Genomic DNA, 21,346 nt, shown 5'->3' on the forward strand with positions numbered 1-21,346 from the left:
ATTTATTTATCTATCTATCTATCTGGGAGGAACTCAAAGTAAAGCCGCTGCTCCTCCACATCGAGAGGAGCCAGATGAGGTGGTTCGGGCATCTGGTCAGGATGCCACCCGAACGCCTCCCTAGGGAAGTGTTTAGGGCACGTCCAACCGGTAGGAGGCCACGGGGAAGAACCAGAACACGTTGGAAAGACTGTGTCACCCGGCTGCTGCCCCCGCGACCTGACCTCGGATAAGCGGAAGAAGATGGATGGATGGATATATATATATATGTATATATATATCATACTTGCCAACCTTGAGACCGCCAAATTCGGAAGGTGGGCGTGGTGGGCGTGGTTGGGGGCGTGGTTAAGAGAGGAGTAGTATATTTACAGCTGTTGTGCGTGCAGTTGTGCACTGCACTTCCTAAAGTAGATGTTATTGTCACAAATGCATGATTGATTGATTTAAACTTGTATTAGTAGATTGCACAGTATAGTACATATTCAGTACAATTGACCACTAAAGGGTGACACCACAGTGTTTCAACTTGTTTAAGTCGGGGTCCACGTTAATCAATTCATGGTACAAATATCAGCATAATACATTCACCACACAAGTTAATCATCACCCCCCGAATTATTTACAATCCGGGGGGTGGGATGAGGAGCTTTGGTTGATATCAGTACTTCAGTCATCAACAATTGCATCAACAGAGAAATGGACATTAAAATAGTATAGGTGTGACTTAGTAGGATATTTACTACCAGCAGAGAACTTAGTGAGTTCACATAGCATAAGAACAAGTATATACATTAGAAATACATTCAATTATGGATTATTTACAATCCGGGGAGATGGGATGAGAATGGAGGAGGATTAAAGGGTTGACGTTGCCTGGAGGTGCTGTGGTGCATCATGTACAGTAGATGGCAGTATTGTCCTGTTTAAGAGTGCCACATGCTGTTTACGGCAGACGAACTGCCTTACGGTAGAGTGTTTGACGTAAACGTGACTGTTGTTGTTGTGTGTTGTTACTGCGCTGGGAGGACGTTAATGAAACTGCCTAACAACAAACCCACATAAGAAACCAAGAACTCGCCCTCGATCATTTTACAGTTATTACGTCATTGGGCAGACACTCTCAGACACGTCACTCAGGTCCTCATGGAGCTAGTGGGGCGTGGCCTCAAGCGCTGCCTGAATTTCGGGAGATTTTGGGGGGAAAAATTTGTCCCGGGAGGTTTTCAGGAGAGGCGCTGAATTTCGGGAGTCTCCCGGAAAATCCGGGAGGGTTGGCAAGTATATATATATAAATAAAAGAAATACTTGCATTTCAGTGTTCATTTATTTAAACAAATACACACACATAACACTCGTCTCTACTCATTGTTGTATTTCAAAGTGCAATGCTTTGCAGCCAGTAGCACACCCTTTGAAGGAGCATAGGTATGGCCAGCATCTGTGACATTTAATTTGCTGGAAAGGAGTGAGTTTAGGGTTGAATTGTCCATCCTAGTGCATGATGGGAAAATCCAAGATGGCGCCAGTATGTGCTGTGGCTTGCCGTCTCCCGCTGTCAGCTCTGTTTGTTTTTGTGCTGTTCACATTTTTTGTTGTCCCTGTCAGCCCACTGTTGGTGTATGATCGCCAAACGCTGTTGGATCTGTGTCCCTCTCACATGGACATGATCAACTTCAACGTTGGTTTTTTGACGTCCAAGTCAGCATTCTCACCTGGCCGGATTCCTGCCTTCCTTTTTCGCCCACTGGCTCCTCCCCCCAGGCGAAAGCGCCACCGGCGCCGCAGCAATCATGGCGGCCAGCTGGTGAGAGTTAGGGCACTCCTGGCCCGGCTTTCCGTGGCTTCCCGAAGGAGGTATGGTCCAGTGCCTGGTTTCTTCCTGCACCTGCGTTCGCTGGATCCTGCCGGGTCTTGGATTATTCCCGTCGTCGGTCCGCAGGGGGAAGCTCGCCCGCCTCGCTCCTGCTGTCCCCGCCCCCGGAGGCGCGGTGTGAATTCCCGCCACCTGCGGGCTGTGTGCCGGGCCCCTCCTGGATTAGCATGGGCCTTGGACGCGCCGGCCCCCGTTAAATTCGGTCTTGCTAATGCAAGATCCTTGACAAACAAAACATTTATCCTGAAGGATTTATTCTTCTCCCGCGGACTGGACCTCCTATGTGTGACAGAAACATGGCTGAGAGCCGGTGAGTCCACCGCTCTTAATGAACTTCTGCCTCTGGAGTGTTCCTACTTTAATTCTCTGCGGTCGTACGGCCGAAAAGGAGGAGGATTAGCAGTCGTTTTTAAAAATGGCTTTAAATGCCGTCAGATCCGCCTGTAATCCTCCTTTTCAAGCTTCGAACTATGCATGTTTGAACTGGGTCTTTCTGATGTCGTCCTGTGTGCGGTCGTATATCGACCACCCAAGTATCACAAAGACTTTATAAATTACTTTTCTGAATATCTGGCTGAAATCCTCCCCAAATATGATTGTGTCCTAATTGTTGGTGATTTTAATATTCACACCTGCTGCCCGGATGAACCTTTATCCAGGAGCTTCCTGAATGTCATTGACTCTTTTAACTTTGTACAGTTTGTGTGTGGTTCCACACATGAACGCGGGCATACACTCTATTTAGTGCTCTCGTATTGTTTGTGTGTTTTAAATTTGGACATTTGCGACGCTGTGTTCTCTGATCATATGCCGATCCTGTTTGATATTCCCACTCAGTATCCGGTTAAACGCTCTCGCATGTTTAATTCGTCATCTCCCGCTCTGTTCTCCTCCATTTTTTCAACTCTTTGTGATGATAATTCTGCAGCCTCTGTATGTCCAAATACTGAAGAGTTGGTGTCTGGGTTCAACTCTATTTGTTTACAAACACTGGACACGATCGCTCCTTTCAAGTGCCGCCGCTCTAAAGCCACACCTCAGCCCTGGTTGAATGACGTCACTCGTGCAGCCAGGCGCGAATGTAGGAGAGCAGAAAAAAGATGGAAAAAGGACAGGCTGCATGTGTCCTTTGCCATTTTTAGAGAAAGCCTGCTTTCCTTTCAGATGACTGTAAAAGCAGAGATGAATATATATCTATCTCAGATTATATCTTCTAACTGTAACAACCCCAGAGTTCTGTTCAAAACTATTAACACTGTCATTGATGCTCCCAAATCTGTTGGTCTTGATGCTTCTTTTGAATTCTGTGAAAATTGTCTCCATTTTTTCACTGACAAAATTGCATCAACGAGAGCCAGTTTATCCCAGCCTTCATATGACCCTTTGTTCCTCTGCATTTGTCTTCTGTTTTCCATCAGTTTGAGCCGGTGTCCTTTACTTTTTTAAATGACACAGTTATTCATATGAAGACCTCTGGTTCTCCTGCAGATGCCCCCCACCTCGCCTGTTTAAGGAGGTATTTGCTACTATTGGATCAAGTGTCCTTAACATTATCAATAGTAGCCTCTCTTGTGGAATAGTTCCAGTAGAGTTTAAACATGCAGTGGTACGACCTCTACTTAAAAAAACCAAGCCTCGACCCCTCTCTCCTCTCTAACCTTAGACCTATCTCTAATATTCCATACATTTCCAAAATATTAGAGAAGGTTGTCTACAGTCAGTTGTTGCCCTTTTTACAGGATAATGGTATCACTGAGCTGTCCCAGTCCGGTTTTAAAGCCTTCCACAGCACAGAGTCAGCGCTTCTAAAAGTTTTTAATGATATCCTCCTGTCAACTGATTCTGGCAAATATGTCGTCCTGGTGTTTTTAGATCTGTCTGCTGCGTTCGACACCGTCGACCATGCCACCTTAATCACTCGTCTTGAGAACTGTGTGGGTATTAAGGGCGCCGCCCTCAACTGGTTCCTGTCGTACCTAGCCGACAGGAGGTTTTTTTTGTAAAAATAGACAGTTTTATGTCTTCCACAGCTCCTCTACCACACGGGGTCCCCCAGGGCTCAATCCTTGCCCCAATCCTATTTGAACTTTACCTTCTCCCCCTTGGTTCTATTTTTAGGAAGTGTGGTATTGCATTTCATTTTTATGCCGATGATTGCCAGATTTATTTTCCCATGGCACAAAATAACACAGTTCAACGTCTCATTGACTGCCTGCACGACATCAAAGCCTGGATTTCAGCTAACTTCCTGAGTCTAAATGAAGACAAAACAGAAGTTATTTTGTTCGGTCCAAGTCGCTCTCCCTCCCCCAACGTTGACCTCGGCACTCTGACCCCGTATCTCAGCGACTGTGTCACAAACCTGGGGGTAAAGTTCGACTTAGATTTTAAATTCGAAAAACAAATCAGCACCGTCGTTCAAAAAAGCTTTTATCAATTACGCCAAATAGCAAAAGTGAAACCGCTTCTGTCAGGACATGATCTCGAGAAATTAATCCATGCCTTTATCTCGAATCGTTTAGACTACTGCAATGCCCTGTATAGGCATTAGCCAGGCCTCCCTCGCCCGCCTGCAGTTCGTGCAGAACTCTGCTGGTCGTCTGCTAACACAGACCCGCAGACGTGAGCACATCACCCCTATATTAGCGTCCCTTCACTGGCTCCCTGTGCGTTATCGATTCAATTTTAAACTCCTTCTATTTGCTTTTAAATGTCTAAACAACCTCGCGCCAACATATCTCTCCGACTTCCTTCAGCCTTACTACCCCACTCGATCCCTAAGATCAGCCGATCAGGTGCTACTGACGGTCCCTGACACAAGGCTGAAGCTTAGAGGTGACAGAGCTTTCGCTGCTGCTGCTCCCAAGCTCTGGAACGACCTACCTCTGAGTGTTAGACAAGCCTCCTCTCTTCCTGTTTTTAAATCCCTCTTAAAAACATACTTTTATTCCTTGGCTTTTAACACTACGTGATATCCATCCTGCAATGGCGCCCCATTATACACCTGCTGTGAACCTGTTTTTATATTTTTATGTTTTATTTATTTAATTTTTATCATGTTCCTTTTTGTGTTGTGTTGTTTGCTCGGTCCTCATATTATCTTTTAACCTGTCCATTGTACAGCACTTCGGCTACCCCTGTGGTAAATTTTAAATGTGCTTCATAAATAAAGTTGATTTGATTTGATTTGATTAGATCCTTGTTATATTCTCTGTCACTATCTTTTTTTGGACATTACTACTTGCCGTAGTTTTGAAGCAATGCATGATGGGATTCCGGATGTTGTGTGTCAGTGTATTAACGTAACCGCTAGAATAAACATACGCTGAGAAATAGCTCCAGGCCTGCCTACTTTGCGGGTTATAGATAAACCTATATACTATGGGTAATGGAGACATACATAATAGTCTCCTTCTTGTTGTGTTCAGTTGTGCACGCTCCAAAAGCCGTAGATGTTATAACGTGACTGGGCCGGCACGCTGGTTATATGGAGGAAAAGTGGACGTGGTGACAAGCTGTCCTCACTCAGGTCCAGCTGGAAATCCAGAGAAATTCGGGAGAATGGTTGTCCCGGGAGAATTTCGGGAGAGGCACTGAAATTCGGAAGTCTCCCGGAAAATTCGGGAGGGTTGGCAAGTATACATATGCCAGTACAGTGGTCAAACCTGCTAGAGAAAAAGGCATGGATTAATATTATTATTATTATTTTTTTAGTATTAGACATTATTCCTCCGGTTTTTATAATGTTTTTTAGGTGGTAAAAGGCTGCCGATGTTATTGACCAAATGTGGCAGTTAAAGTTCAAGTCTGAGTCCTTTATTACCTTCAGATTTCTAACTTGATTATTAAGTTTTAGGGAAAGAGTCTCAAGGTGACTAATGATAGCTTGTCTTTGTTTCAGTGGCCCAAAGACAATGATTTCAGTTCTGTCTGAGTTTAGTTGCCAAAATGTTTTTTTTCATCCACACACTGACCTGTTCGATGGTATGACAGAGTGAATCAACAGGCTGACGGTCACATGTCCTCAGTGACACGTAGATCTGGGGGGCATCTCCATAGTTGGTAAACTGTGCTACAAATAAATGAAAATAATAAAATCTATAACGAGCGTAAATACAATTGATAGAGGAAAGGGTTGAAGTTTGTTACGTATATTTAAGTGTATTCCTTAGTTTGGGTGTCATATTGACATCAAATAACAATATATACAACCAGGGGCGGTTCTAGGCATGCTTATATGAGGGGGCAGTCAGAAATGTGAAGGGGGCCTCATGTGTACACATCATGCTCCAGCACTTTTTTTTCTGTGCTTATAGTAACGATGCTTCCTTCATTGAAATTGGTCTTTAGCTATGTGTCCAACCCCAACCTGGAGTAGTGGATTGCACTTTGTCAGGCCTCTACCTTCAGACCTGTCCAACGTGGGTGTCCCACCTGAAGACTAAGCTCCTGCTGGTATAGCTCTTACGGTCACTGAGGCATGCAAACCCCCTGACCACAATAAGGTGGCAATCCCTCGGGGGAACTGAAAAATAAAAATAAAAATAAATGAATAAATTAAAATAAAACATCCTTCATCCAGATTTTATCAACCAACAACATGGCATTTATCCTAACTGGATGGCCTAACTCTCAAATAAATTTTGACCCAAAGTAGGACTTCACACACTACAGTCAATATTTACAAAACTGAAAGGTAGTCTGATGAATAATGATTAAAAAAAATCTCAAACTAATGTATAAAACAGAACAGATATACAGTAGAACATTTTTTTCTTTTGTATTTTTTTTTTTTGTATTTTTTTTTGGTTGACAACAGCTCAAAAACTCCTTTCTCTCCACCCCTCTCTCATTTCTCTCACTCCTCTCAACTCTTCTTTTTTCTCTCCACTCCACTCTACAACAGCAGTCTCCGGTTTCCCTTTGCAAAAACTCCTACAAATTCATCCATGTCCAAGTTATTTGTTATGGACTTCTCATGAGCCAAGATCACCAGATTCCTCTTTCTCTTGTGTAACATGGTGCGACGATAGGGGGTGAGAACCCGTGACAATGTGGAGAAGGAACTCTCACATGCTGCTGAAGACACAGCAATTACCAGAGCTGTTACATACAATTTATGCAACTCAGGAAAAGCATCCGTGTATTCCTGCAGGTGTTTACACACAGTGGACAGGTCTGTTTCTTTTGGACATTTCTTGAGCAACATCTGTTTTGATACAAGGATTTCATTTTTCAGACTTGCATTGTCTGCCACAGTGCCAGCCTGCACAGCCAGAGGGTGCAACTGGGTTGAATCTAGAAATGCACTAGATTTGGGTGCAAGACTAGATATGGCTTTCATCAGATCAAGATTTCTCTGTTAAAATCTAGTTTCCATTTCTGAAATGGCTCTGTCAAGGATGTTGAGCAGAGATCTTTTCAGAGACTGATGGGGATTAAGGGTAGGATCATCATCACCTGTATGGCCCACAGTTGAGAGCACAACACTTTGAGCAAGGTGTTTGCTCATTGTTCTCCTTCTCTTTGGAGGATGTGAATCAGCTCCAGCCGCCACCTGAGATAACTCTGCCCAATAATCATCTTCCCGAATGTTTTTTAGGGACTCCAGTGCTGCACCTACAACCTCAGAAGCACTGCACATATCCACAGACTGAGCCTGTAGAATTGAATTAGCTGGTTTCAAGACACCAAGCACCCGCACTAGAAACTTTCCAGTCTCAAATAATTGATGCCTCTTAATTTGACATTGCAGGCCTGATGCTTCAGTGCATCAGGTCAACTGCAGCATCATCATCCTCTGTCATCTCAGATAGGATACTGAGAATATGGTCTTGATTTTCAACAATGCGCCTTGTCACCTCATAGTGGCTTGTCCATCGGATTTCAAGCAGCCTTTTAAGATGAGGTGCATCATACTTGGACACATAGTGGTGCTGAAAAAACTTGTAGAGTGAACTTGAGAGGTCAAAAAACCTTTTTGCGCAGGGTTCACTCTGCATGGCATGCACAACTACCAGGTGCAGTTGGTGGTTGTAGCAGTGGACATATGGGACATATCTAGCAAACTTCTTTTGGAGTAGAGCTTGTACACCACCTCTTACCCCGCTCATCACAGAAGCCCCATCATAACACTGACTAATTATGTTGTTAGCACTGTAGCCAGCGTCAGAAAGGTGTGTGAGTATCTGTTAGGTGATGTACTCTGCATCTTGTTGATGTAAGTCAAGCAACCCAATGAGATGCTCCTCTGGCATGGAATTGCTGACAAAGCGAATCATCACAGAGAGATCCTCCACATTGCACCTGTCTCTGGTCCCATAACTTTTGAGGCAGAACCCCCCAGAATCTGCATTTTCATATTTTTTTCCTGATCTCTCCAATTACCATGTCTGCCAGTGTTTCTATTATTTAATTTTGGATATCCTTAGATGTATATTTTGCATTCTTTGGGATACCCTTAGCAATGCTGGCTAATTTCTCGTCCGTCTCTAAGGTATTTTCCATCAACTTTAGAAAGAGACCTGAAGCAATGTTATGGTCAGCTGCATCATGCCTCAACGTTTCTGCAGTCCCACGGAGCCCTAAGTCATTTACACAGAGAAACTTAACAGCACTGCCCACACTCTTGACATAGTAATGTTTTTTTTCAAGTTGTGTTTTACCAATCAGCAGGGAGTCAACAGATCCCCTTGTCGCCTCTCTGCTTTTGTGCTGAGTCCATACAGTTGAAGCATGCACATGGTTGTGGCTGGACACATGCCTCTGTAGCCCCTTGTCTCGATCAAGTGCTGGTTTCCAGTTGTTAAAACCAGTTAAGGTAAAAACAACATCCCTCTCATTAACAGCGCTGCCATATTTCCGACAGGGGAAACAGAAGCAGGCGTCTCGCACCACAGAATACTCTAGCCATGGTCGTGTGCGGTACCAGGCAGGATTGAATGATCTTAATATTGTACCAAATGCACGCTTTGGGTAGCTACCCAGTATTGGCTGAGATGGTGCGTTGCCATTTAAGTCACTGGGTAGCTGAGCAGGCTGCTTTGGGGGAGCGCTTGTTGGGGGGACGGAGGGAGCTGGTGCAGGAGAAACAGTGCTTGCTGGTGCTAAAGGTGCAGTATTGCTAGCTGCTGTCCCTGATGTACTAGCAGTAGCATCATTGCTACTACTACATGCAGGAGCTGGACTAGACTTTTTAAATGCTCTGAAAAATGGATGCATTACAGAGCATTAACTTTCTCTTTGTGAGCTGCTGGAAGTTGGAGCAGAAAATAAGTAAGCTTGAACAACAACAGAAAAAACCCGCTGTGATTACATAAAAAAAAAACAACAACAGTACAGGACTACAGCCTGGGGCAGGGCTTTACGTAGGGGTTTGTCAGACACAGGTCACTTGTCTTCAGTTTGTCACATGCAGTGGACGTGGGCACTCATCTGGGCACAACATTCATTCACTCCAATGTATGTGTGTTGCCCACTTGCTTGTAAATTGATGAAAATGGCAGTGTTTTTGTTTTTAGGTGTCTTGGTCATATCAAATGAAACTTATAATTTGTTTATCACAAAATGTATATTGAAACATTAAAGGTTGACTATGTAGAATTACAAGAAAAACAACAGAAAAATAATTCCAGCAGTTGATTGCCAGACCGTTGCTAAGTAAAACGGGCCATTGGTAGGGACTCCGCTCTGAACAGAGGACAGCAAAGGAGGACTGCTAAGCAGGATATATACCTTATGTTTCATTTTTACCGTCATTAACAGCATCATAAATGACTTGTAGCTTGTTACAGGGACAGTGGAGGCTCTCTGCCTTCCAAACCACTGCTGCTCAGAGCCTCCGCTGTCACTGCTCTCGTCAAGTTCTAAAAAAAAAAAAAAGGAACTCCGTAGCATCGAAAGTCCGCGACGATAAACTTGTTTATGACAAATAAGACTACACAAATACACCCATCCTAACAAGTATATGATAAATGTAGACAACTTTTCCTTTTCTTTTACTTTCATACTGCAACAGTGATTAGATGTTTACTGAGGGGTGTGTGCGGGTGTGTGTCTGCTGTGCAGCCTGTGGAATGGTGAATACACGCACAGCGGAGGGAGGGATGAGAGGGAAGCAGACACTACTATATCGTGTGTGTCCCTTTTTCGGCGGATTTTTCTGCTAGTGCAGATAATTTTGTCAACTTGTAATGTAGTAATTTTGTGAGTTTATTAAAATTTGCTTTCTCAAATTTTGATTTGAGGGGGCAAGACATTTATTTAGGGGGGCTCTGCCCCCTCATGCCCCTGCGTAGAGCTGGCCATGTCTGCAGTACCGCATCGAGCTTCTTAGGGTCAGCTCTTATGTGGCCCTTCTCAACAACAAAGCCCAAGAATCCCACTGAAGGTGCGTAGAAAAAATATTTTTCCGCATTGACGAACAACCGGTTCTCCAGCAGTCGTCGGAGGTGCTCCTACAGTTTCTGGGAAAAAATCTAAATGTCATCAAGGTACACAACAACAAAATGGTCCAACATGTCCCGCAAAACATCATTGATGGGGGCTTGGAAGACAGCCGGTCATCACCCTGTACTCGAAGTGTCCGAGATGGGTGTTGAAGGCCATCTTCAATTCATCACCCTCTTTGATTCGCACCAGGTGATAGATAGACATTTCGGAGATCAAACTTGGTGAATATAGAGGCAAAAGCAGAGGGGCTCAAAAGAGGAGCTCAGCAGAGGTAGGGGCTATTTGTTCTTTTAGAACCTTTATTTAACCAGATAACAAACCCATTGAAATCAATATCTCTTTCAAAAGGGTGGCCTGGCCAAGTTGTCAACAGCACATGTCACAGAGCAATTTCAAAAAAGTAATACGTTAAGATAGGGGTGTAACGGTACACAAACATTTCCGTTCGGTACGCACCTCGGTTTAGAGGTCACGGTTCGGTCAATTTTTGGTACAGTAAGAAAACTACAATATAAAAATTTTGGGGTTAATTCTTTACTAAATTTGCAAACAATGGCATAACATAAATATACACACAGGGTCCATTGCCAGGGTTAATGTGGTCAACATATATAAAATAAAAACTAAATAAGATAAGGCTCAGAATGGTTTCTTAACAAAACCTTTCTCCATATAAAGTGCTTCTTTTGATTGATTGATTGAGACTATTATTAGTAGATTGCACAGTACAGTACAGTACAATTGACCACTAAATGGTATCACCCCAATAAGTTGTTCAACTTGTTTAAGTCGGGGTCCATGTTACTTAACATTAAACTGTCTCACGTTGTTGCTCAGATTAAGTAAAAAGACATAACTTTTCTTCTACATGTAAAAAGTGCAACATTAAACAGTTTAAAGTCAACTCAGCCTCAGATTAACTCCCCCCCCCCCCCCCCCACCCCCCCCCCCCACCCCTCCCCCCAGCCTGGCTAACTTGGCAGTAAGAGGATATATGGGCTCATTGTTCTTCCACCAAGGAAGTGGGTCAAAATCTAGTTCCATCCATCCATCCATTTTTCTACCGCTTATTCCCTTTGGGGTCGCGGGGGGCGCTGGCGCCTATCTCAGCTACAATCGGGCGGAAGGCCGGGTACACCCTGGACAAGTCCCCACCTCATCGCAGTTTTTAATGCAATATGGACTCAAATCTGCTGCTATAAAAACATTTGTTATTGCTTTAGCCCTGCCTGAATCGCAGAGGAGAGGCTTCTTGAATGCGGTGGTGAGGCTTCAAATGTGTTAGCATGTGTTTTGAGAGTAGCGTATGTGTGTGTTTGGTCCTTTAATATGTGACAGCATGTGAAGTCAGTGTGTGGGCGAGCGAGGTGAGTGAGCGGTAGCATGAGTGCGGGGAGTGGCTAGTGTTTTGTTGGATTGGCTGTGTGCAAGACCTCAATAAAGCCACGATTTGCAACTAATCGCCGGACTCTTTATTTACCCTGGAGTCTGAAGTTGTGGAGACCCACTGCCGGGTAGAGTGAAGGGTGTTGCCCCCGAGAATACATCAGCCCTGAAGGAGTGTCTCTCCTTTGCTCTTCGACTACGGTCTGGGAGCCGGAAGCAGGAAAGATGCAACACATGTTTGGCGTGTTGTCAGAAGCAGCTGCAGAACAATGTCGGCAAAACTCTGTCCTCCATTGTTGTATCGCGCAGCCAAAGTGTTCCCAAACGGGAGATCTTAACGAGGCAGGAGGGTCTTCCAGCTCTGGCTTTTACACGTTGTCCTAGCCCGGTCGCAGCTAGCATGTGTACTCGTTCGGCACACCTCTGAACCGAACCAAAACCCCCGTACCGAAACGGTTCAATACAAATACACGTACCGTTACACCCCTACGTTAAGACATACGTTTGTACATTTTAAAATACATAAAAGAGAACTGTAAAACAATAAAGATGTACACCTTTAAAAAACACAGGCACTGTGCGAATGTCTCTCGCTGTCTGTCCCTCTGGACAGAATGGAAGGCTCCAAATGGAAGTAGTTCAGTGAGTTTCTGTATCATTTGCAATGCATTCCATGCCAGAGGGGTAGCAATGCTCTTTGTTGTTGATGGTGATGCAGTTTAGTTGTCTGTAGTCAATGCAAGGTCTCAAAGAATCGTCCTTCTTTACCACAAAGAAGAAGCCTGCTGCCAACGGGGACTTGGAGAGGGTGGTGATACCTGAGGCGAGGGATTCTGTGATGTAGTCCTTCATGGCCCTTTTCTCCAGTAGTAACAGATAGTAAAGTCTGCTGGAGGGAAGGACAGCATTGGAAATCAGGATGATGGCGCAGTCATAAGGTCTATGCGGGGAAGAGACAGTCCATGTTCCTTGCTGCAAGGTCATGATAAGCAGCGGGAACACAGGAGAGATCAGTGGGAGGTGAGGTGGGCTTGACCCTGCAGGCTGAGAAAACTGCCGACCTAAGGCAATTCGGGTGGCAGGCATGCAAGGCCCTTGCCCGTGGACCAGGATATGTGAGGGCCGTGCTGTCGTCGCTAAGATTGCCCGAGGACAAGCGGGGCGACGGGGGCGTCGAGCACCCAGAGGCTGACGGTCTCGGTGTGATTCTCCGAGAGGGTCAGAGATAGGGATTCGGTGCCGTGCTTGATGGGCCCAAGGGGATGTCCGTTCAGAGCCTGTGCAGGCTGGAAATTCTCCAGTGGAATAAGGGTTATTCCTGCTTGGCGGGCAAATTCGTGATCAATAAAATTTTCGTCTGCTCTGGAATCCAGATAGGCCCCAACTGTCAGAGTTTTAGAGCTCCATGACAGGGATGCAGGATGCTGATTTGGGGAATTTGTGTGGCTCACCAGGAACTCCCTTGCTGGTGAGCCTAGTCTTTTGGCCTCGTCTGGCAGCTCCGGTTTGGGTGACCAGCCATTCTGCAGTAGAGGCAGAGACGCTGCCTGAATCTCCTTTCCCTCTCTGCCGTCGCGAGGCGTGACCTGCCCAGCTGCATGAGTTCCACAGGTACTGCCGGCACGGACGGAGGAGTAGTTCGAAATACAACGGTGTGGTCAGCAGGTCAAATTTGGGTGTCGGAGTTGAGCCAGCTAGAAAGCTAGCTGAAGCCTCCGTTCTCTCTGCTGCTCGTTCACTAAGTCTTTGGTCAAAAGGAGAGCCAGGTCAACGAGGGCTCGACACGAGGGAGGTTGGTGCCTGAGCAAGCCATCCTTGATTTCGTCACTAAGTCCTCTCCTGAATGCACTCTGGAGCACCTTGTCTCCCCACTCGCTGTAGGCACGCCAGAGTGCGAAACTCAAGGGTGTAGGTCGCAACCGAGCAGAAGCCCTGTCGGATGGAATGCAGTCATGAAGCAGCGTCACCCCAGAACACGGGGTGGTCAAACACAGCCTGGAACTCCGCTCGAAAAGCAGCATAGTTGGTGCTCAGCCCCAAAGTCTTGTCTACTGCTGCGGTGGTCCACTTGAGAGCCTGTCCAGAGAGCAGTGAAAACACAAAAGCAATCTTAGCTTCGTCAGAAGCATAGCGAGATGGTTGGTCCTTAAAAATTAGTTCACACTGAACCAAAGAACCCATACAAAGTTCAAAATCCCCCTCAAAGGGTCTGGAGCTGGCTATCTTGGGTTCCAAAGCGTAGGAGGGGCTCCGAGAGGTGGTGGCTGCCACAACACTGGAACTCGGCAAAGGCGGAGGAGCAAGGCTAAAGTTGTCCAGTCTAGTCAGCAGGCTAGCGAAGGCGACATCAAGCTTGTTCTCCAGGTTCGAAAAACGAGACTGGTGTTCCTGGAGCACAGGGGGCATGGTCGAGAGGTCGGGAGCCGTGGGGGTCGGGAAAGGGACGCGGACTTGGGTCTGCTTGTGCCGTCTGGTTACGACATGGCTGGAACATATTGTTGTGTATGGTGGGAGAAGGATATTTATTGTGTGCTTGATGATGCGGTGGAGTGTGTATTCTACTGTGTATGTTGCAGGACTATGTGAAACGTTACGATGAATATTACCAGTAGTTTTGGGAAGTGCATGTTGAGTGAGAAGGCGACAAGTCCAGTAGGGCGAGGCTGGTAGGAGAATCCGTGATACAAGCAGGAGGTCCGTGGGGCTGAGAGAGACGTCAAGAGGTCCGTGTCCAAAGTGGGGTTCGAGGATCGAGGGAGGCAGTCAGAATCCAGAGGTGGTCCAGGGAAATGAGGCGCACAGCTCACTTACAAGGCGACGGAGGGATATTCTGAGGAAACAGAGAAACGACAAGGAGAAATGAGCACAAGTGCGGAAGGATACTGAGAGCAAGCAAACAAGGTGAGGAGCCAAAGACGTGAAGCTTACTACAAGCAGAGACTATGTTCCAGCGCTGGGTCTCTAGACACGCTGGCTTTCATGGGGAGTGGTGTCATCAGCAGCTGGTGTGTTGATTGATGATTGCGCACAGCTGTATAGGCGCGTGGCAGTAAATGCAGAGCGTGTATGGGCGTGTCCTGCGGCGCGTGCTTATAAAAGAAAGGCTGACTATGTACGCGCCGTAACAGTGTACAGTATTTATAATTGTTTATGGTCAACTGTTATACGTTGATGAGCAAATAAACACTTACCGTATTTCCTTGAATTGCCGCAGGGCATATAGTATGCGCCTGCCTTGACTTACTGCCGGGTCAAACTCGCTTCGCAAAATAATTAGCGCATGCTTAGTATTGCTGCCTGGTCAAACTCGTGACGTCACGAGTGACACTTCCCCTGTCATCATTTTCAAAATGGAGGAGGCTGATTTCAATACCGGTAATTTGAAATTGCATTAAGGGAAGAAGATTAAGAGCTATTCAGTAGGATTTAAGGTCCAAGTTTACAGCACACTCAAATTTTTACTGCATGCCTTTGGTTAGTGCCAGAGTGAGAAGAGGTTTTAAAATAATTAGCGCATGCTCACTTTTACCGCATGCCTTTGGTCAGCGCAGGAGTGAGAAGAGGTTTTAAATTAATTAGCGCCCCAGTGGCAATTTAAGGAAATACGGTAAATTACATTTTGATGATTACATATTGTGGTGGGCGTGGACTGCGGACCTGCAGCAAAGCAGGGTGTGGCAGAACCGGCTTCGAGATTAGCGACAGGTGCGTAGATGACCCAGCTGAGAGTGTTCGTCTAATTACCTGTCGCTCTGTTAAAGACAGCAATTGGGAAGGAGAAGGAGAGTTGTTGATGGCAGCGAGAGTGAGAGCAGAGAAGGAAGAAACACCATTCGCGTGCTCACTGGCGAGATTGACAGACATTTGCTGAAAAGCATAAAAAGAACATTTATTGTAAAATAAAACATTGTTCGCAAATATGACCGAGGCTGTCATGTTTGTCATTGGAGCAAGACCTCCACATAAATACAAACCCCATTTCCATATGAGTTGGTAAATTGTGTTAAATGTAAATATAAACGGAATACAATGATTTGCAAATCCTTTTCAACCCATATTCAATTGAAGGCACTGCAAAGACAAGATATTTGATGTTCAAACTCATAAACTTTATTTTTTTTTGCAAATAATAATTAACTTAGAATTTAATGGCTGCAACACGGGCCAAAGTAGTTGGGAAAGGACATGTTCACCACTGTGTTACATCACCTTTTCTTTTAACAACACTCAATAAACGTTTGGGAACTGAGGAAACTAATTGTTGAAGCTTTGAAAGTGGAATTCTTTCCCATTCTTCTTTTATGTAGAGCTTCAGTCATTCAACAGTCCTGGGTCTCCGCTGTCGTATTTTACACTTCATAATGCGCCACACATTTTCAATGGGAGACAGGTCTGGACTGCAGGCGGGCCAGGAAAGTACCCGCACTCTTTTTTTTTACGAAGCCACGCTGTTGTAACACTTGTCTTGCTGAAATAAGCAGGGGCGTCCATGATAACGTTGCTTGGATGACAACATATGTTGCTCCAAAACCTGTATGAACCTTTCAGCATTAATGGTGCCTTCACAGATGTGTAAGTTACCAATGCCTTGGGCACTATTACACCCCCATACCATCACAGATGCTGGCTTTTGAACTTTGCGCCTATAACAATCCGAATGGTTATTTTCCTCTTTGTTCTGGAGGACACCACATCCTCTGTTTCCAAATATAATTTGAAATGTGGACTCGTCAGACCTCAGAACACCTTTCCACTTTGCATCGGTCCATCTTAGGTGAGCTCGGGCCCAGCAAAGCTGGTGGTATTTCAGGATATTGTTGATAAATGGGTTTGGCTTTGCATGGTAGAGTTTTAACTTGCACTTACAGATGTAGCGACCAACTGTAGTTACAGTACTGACAGTGGTTTTATGAAGTGTTCCTGAGCCCATCTGGTGATATCCTTTACACACTGATGTCGGTTTTTGATGCAGTACCGCCTGAGGGATCATAAGTCCGTAATATCATCGCTTACATGCAGTGATTTCTCCAGATTCTCTGAACTTTTTGATGATTTTATGGACCGTAGATGGTAAAATCCCTAAACTCCTTGCAATAGCTCGTTAAGAAATGTTTTAAAACTGTTCGACAATTTGCCTACCAAGTGGTGACCCTCACACCATCCTTGTTTGTGAATTACTTAGCATTTCAAGGAAGGCGCTTTTATAACCAATCATGGCACCCAACTGTTCCCAATTAGCCTGCACACCTGTGGGATGTTCCATATAAGTGTTTTGATGAGCATTCCTCAACTTTATCAGTATTTATTGCCACCTTTCCCAACTTCTTTGTCACGTGTTGCTGGCATCAAATTCTAAAGTTAATGATTATTTACAAAAAAAATGTTTATCAGTTTAAACATCAAATATGTTGTCTTTGTAGCATATTCAACTGAATATGGGTTGAAAATGATTTTCAAATCATTGTATTCCGTTTATATTTACATCCAACACAGTTACCCAACTCATATGGAAACAGGGTTTGTATATATTTTCTACCGCTTGTCCCTCTCTCAGGGTCACAGGGGATGCTGGAGCTTATCCCAGCTGCACTCGGGCGGAAGGCAGGGTACAACCTGGACAAGTCGCCACCTAATTGCAGGGCCAACACAGATAGGCAGACACTATCACACTCATATTCACACACTATGGTCAATTTATTGTTGCCAATTAACCTACAGGTATATCCCCAGGTGCATGTCATTGGAGTTGGGAGGAAGCCAGAGTTCGCGGAGAGAACCCACGCAGGGGGAAAACATGCAAACTTCACACAGAAAGATCCAGAGCACAGGGATTGAATCCAGATCTTTGTGTGTATATGTACATATATAGATGTAACGTAGATGTAAAGGTACAATAAATGTGATCTTCGGAATACTTCCGGACTGTGGACGACTCACGCTGTCGACGCTCAGGTTCTACTGACCACCAAGGAAGGACATTGCTTTTGCAGGTTTGACTCTCATTTATTTCGCAATCAAGGAAGTCTTTTGCGCCGTCGCCGGTCCTGCTGCTCGCTCCTCCGTGTCGCTCAGTTGGACGCGTCTCCGTCGTACTTGCTCTTTAGCCACTGCTGCGGGCTCTCCTCCTCCTTCTGCCCCGCTCTCTCCTCCCTCTCCCCTTTTATACATTGAGAGGAGATAAGTTAGTTGTGTCCCGGTGTGCGATCCATGCACGCACCTGAACTTGACTGCAGCGTCGCTCCCGGGACGCCCCGCCTCGCCGCTCGCTCACATCCTCCACCTCTTTGCCGCCATATTGGGCCGGGCTCTAGCGTGCCCTGCCGCGCTGTCTGACCGTCGGCTCCGCCTCTCCACAAGGACATAATGACATCATATCAGGATTAATAATTTCTCTTCCAGATAAGTAACACCACTCACCACAAGAGTTTCCAGTGTAAATATATTATTTATTTCAATATAAATACGATGAATAAGTCAATATTTTCAGCTGTCAGGTTTTTGCAGTTAAACCAGAAATATGTAAATATTTATCACCTTCATTTATCCAGGGTAACAACAGTAAATTTATGTTTTTAGAAGAAGATTGTTTTACATTTACAAGCATTTTGTCAATGAACATGTGACCATATAATAATGCAATTACAAATTAATAGCTATATGCTCAGAGAATGTTAAACACATTTTAACTAATTTTTGTAGACCAAATTTTTAAATGAATACAATAAAATTGTATATTGTTAGCTAACATTTTAATTCAGAATTGATAAATCCACTTAAGGTCATATTTTTGTGAAAAATCAGACAGTAGTAGACAGCGTAAGAACACAGGAGCTATGCACACTTAGATGGAGGAGTGTGTGTGTGTGTGACTTTTCTTAATCTTCATCTTCTGAGATGATCTTCAAGAACTGTTAGGAAAAAAGATAAAACGATGAATAAGACTGAAATAAATATGAATGCACAAGCTGTCTTACTGAGGGTCTTGTTTGGATGACATAAATAAAATAAAAAAAACACATGTTTATGCAGAGACTCCTATTTTGAAATGTACACTTTGAAAGGGTATGTCCTTTGCACTATGATTGGCAACACTTTTCTCTCTGCTGCTTTTTATAGCTGCAGACTCCAGAATGTAGGGGTGCTGGGGCACACCTCCAATATGATGTACCATAATACATACAGTACGTGTACTAATTCAATATTCTTGAAGTATAAGTTTGAAATACGTTTCAAAAATTGTCCAATTCTGGCAAAAATGTAGAATGGATTTCACGACAAAAAATACTTAAGTATACAGTATATACTTGACAATAATAACCGTCATATATTCATATATATATGTATATTTAATTGCTCTCTTGCCTGTCATCCCCTTCTTTGATGCCAGAGTAGTTGTTGATGAGGTTGGATCTGTTTCCATTGGGGTTCAAAAGAGAGGCGCCTGGCAGCTGGCCTGGTCGAATGGGCTTGGCTGGGGTGACACGCAGAGATAGAATTAGTCATGCTAACTATATATACTGTAATAATTATTGAACTATATGAATAAATAAATTTAATCAATTATTTGTTGCAGACCTACTGTGACACATTTATAAGATAAACTTTGCAAAACATTTCCCAAAGGAAATTTTGGATTTGATTGCCTTTCATGGCTGTCAATCACAGCTGTCTTCTAACTTGCTGTAGAGACCATAAAATACTACAAACGATGCTCTTATATCTGGGCGTTGGCCATATTCTGTGCATAGAAGGAACGTATCTTCCATCATTTCAACCAGGAAATACAACATAAACGCCCTCTAAACATCCACCTAAATGGGACGTACACCAGCTTTAACTCTGAAGCAACTTATTACAAAACAAGTGCTGCAAAGTATGCTGGAAAAATGGAAGCACTTGCAGCAACAGGAGTAAATCCAGTTCCCCATGATCTGCAGCACCTTTTGCAATTAGTTGTTTAGGGTTAACATATCGGTAGTTGTTGTTTATTTCCTCCAATAGCAGTGCCATAGACATAGTTTATAGATCCAGAGGGGCTTGTGTCCTCCCACTGCTTTGCTTCATCAGAGGGTCCGCCATCTTGGGGCAGTCCAGATCGCGCCGAAACCATTTTTTATTTTTTTATTACAGATTTATAGTTATCCATGTAGCACAGTTGCAGTACAAATCGTGGAATACTTACATCAAATAGTGACACTGTGGCGTTCAGTCTCCATTTGGAGCAGTTACACATTGTAGTTCATGTAAAAAATATTAAAAAATATTCATTCATAATCTTTTAGCGCTTGCAATGTGATTAATCCGACCGGTAAGTGTTTTGGGTCTATATTTAGCACTTTTTAAATCTGCGCGCAAACTGGCACAGTTACGCACAAATGACTGAACAAAGAGGCGATCGCTCATCATAGACAGATGATGGAAAGAGAATATTGCATCCTTGTGCGTGTCAACATATGTGTGCGGTCAAATATAGAAATATTAGCCATATTGTCTATTCATCAATATAATTTTATAACCATGATAATAGCTGCTGAATGACTTATTGTGATTATTGAAGCCATCAGATATCAAAATGAATTCAGATGATTCATTTTGGTCTCTACTGGTGTTTTTTTTTAAATGGTGTTTGTTTTTTATATACAGTATAAATATACATTATCAATATAGTTTCTATGTGAAAACTTCTTGCAATATGCATTGTCCTGCGTTTGGATCATTCCAGTGCAGTAAGCGCACCATGGAAGAGTGCACCTTCAGCATGCTTAAAATAGGTTCTGTTATCTAGATTGCATTTCTATATGCAGAAAGAATGGTACAGATTACAGTTGGGTGCTGCATGTTCCACTGTGTCCAGACTGTAATGTTGTGAAAATGTGCAAGGTCCCTTTAAGAGACTGAGGTCTCGAGTCTCTCACGTGTTCCCGGAAGTTAGATCTTGATAGCAGAGAGAGTGGTAGCGGTGCCAGTAAAGAGTACAACGGAGTAGGATGGATTCATTAAACACAGTTATATAAAACAAGAGTGGACCTCACATTTCTACATTGGGGGCGAGGATACAGAGCACAAGCTGTGAAAGAACCAATCGATTTCCCCCTCCAGGACCATCTGCCCCATTCACTGCACAGAGTAGTATCATGACATGCTACGAAGCTGGTCGGCCTTGTAAGTGAAAACCATTGAATCATACATGCTACTCCACTGCTAACCAGCACTACAGACAAGACGAAAGAGAGATTCAAACAGTAAAAAACAAAACAACGAAAATAAACTTGATGGCGGCATTAGCTGGTATGCCAGAATTCCCACACTTTGATTTTAGCACTGAACCCGCCTCCCTCTCCTCAAAATGGAAGAAATTGATTATGTGTTTTGAAACGTTTCTCACTGCAGCAGCCATAATGGATGCTACACGTAAAAGGGCTATGCTACTGTATTATGCTGGGGAACCAGTGCAAGATGTATACATCACCACATTTTCGACACATGTGAGACTCAGGAGCTATATGACACTGATCTTTGGAATATCGTTGGCAGCAGAAGTTTTCAAGTACACAATTCAAAACGTGCTGCACGAAATACCAGTGGTCAGAAATTTCACTGACGATATTATCGAATTTGCGGCCACACCTCCAG

General features: G+C 44.1%; 1 protein-coding gene across 1 annotated transcript in view; it reads right to left on the reverse strand.

Moving 5' to 3' along the window:
• Window positions 1–17,474: 17,474 nt before the first annotated feature.
• The window catches only part of LOC133569651 (kinesin-1 heavy chain-like), a 92,372-nt gene continuing 88,500 nt past the window's right edge, over window positions 17,475–21,346 (reverse strand). The window contains exons 25-26 of the mRNA XM_061922144.1: window positions 19,076–19,184; window positions 17,475–18,621 (exon numbers count right to left, since the gene is read on the reverse strand). Of these exons, the coding sequence (XP_061778128.1) occupies window positions 18,615–18,621; window positions 19,076–19,184 (116 nt within the window). The 3' untranslated portion in view covers window positions 17,475–18,614. The remainder of the gene's footprint in view (window positions 18,622–19,075; window positions 19,185–21,346) is intronic.

Source organism: Nerophis ophidion, linkage group LG15, assembly GCF_033978795.1.
Source record: "Nerophis ophidion isolate RoL-2023_Sa linkage group LG15, RoL_Noph_v1.0, whole genome shotgun sequence".
Lineage (NCBI taxonomy): Eukaryota > Metazoa > Chordata > Actinopteri > Syngnathiformes > Syngnathidae > Nerophis > Nerophis ophidion.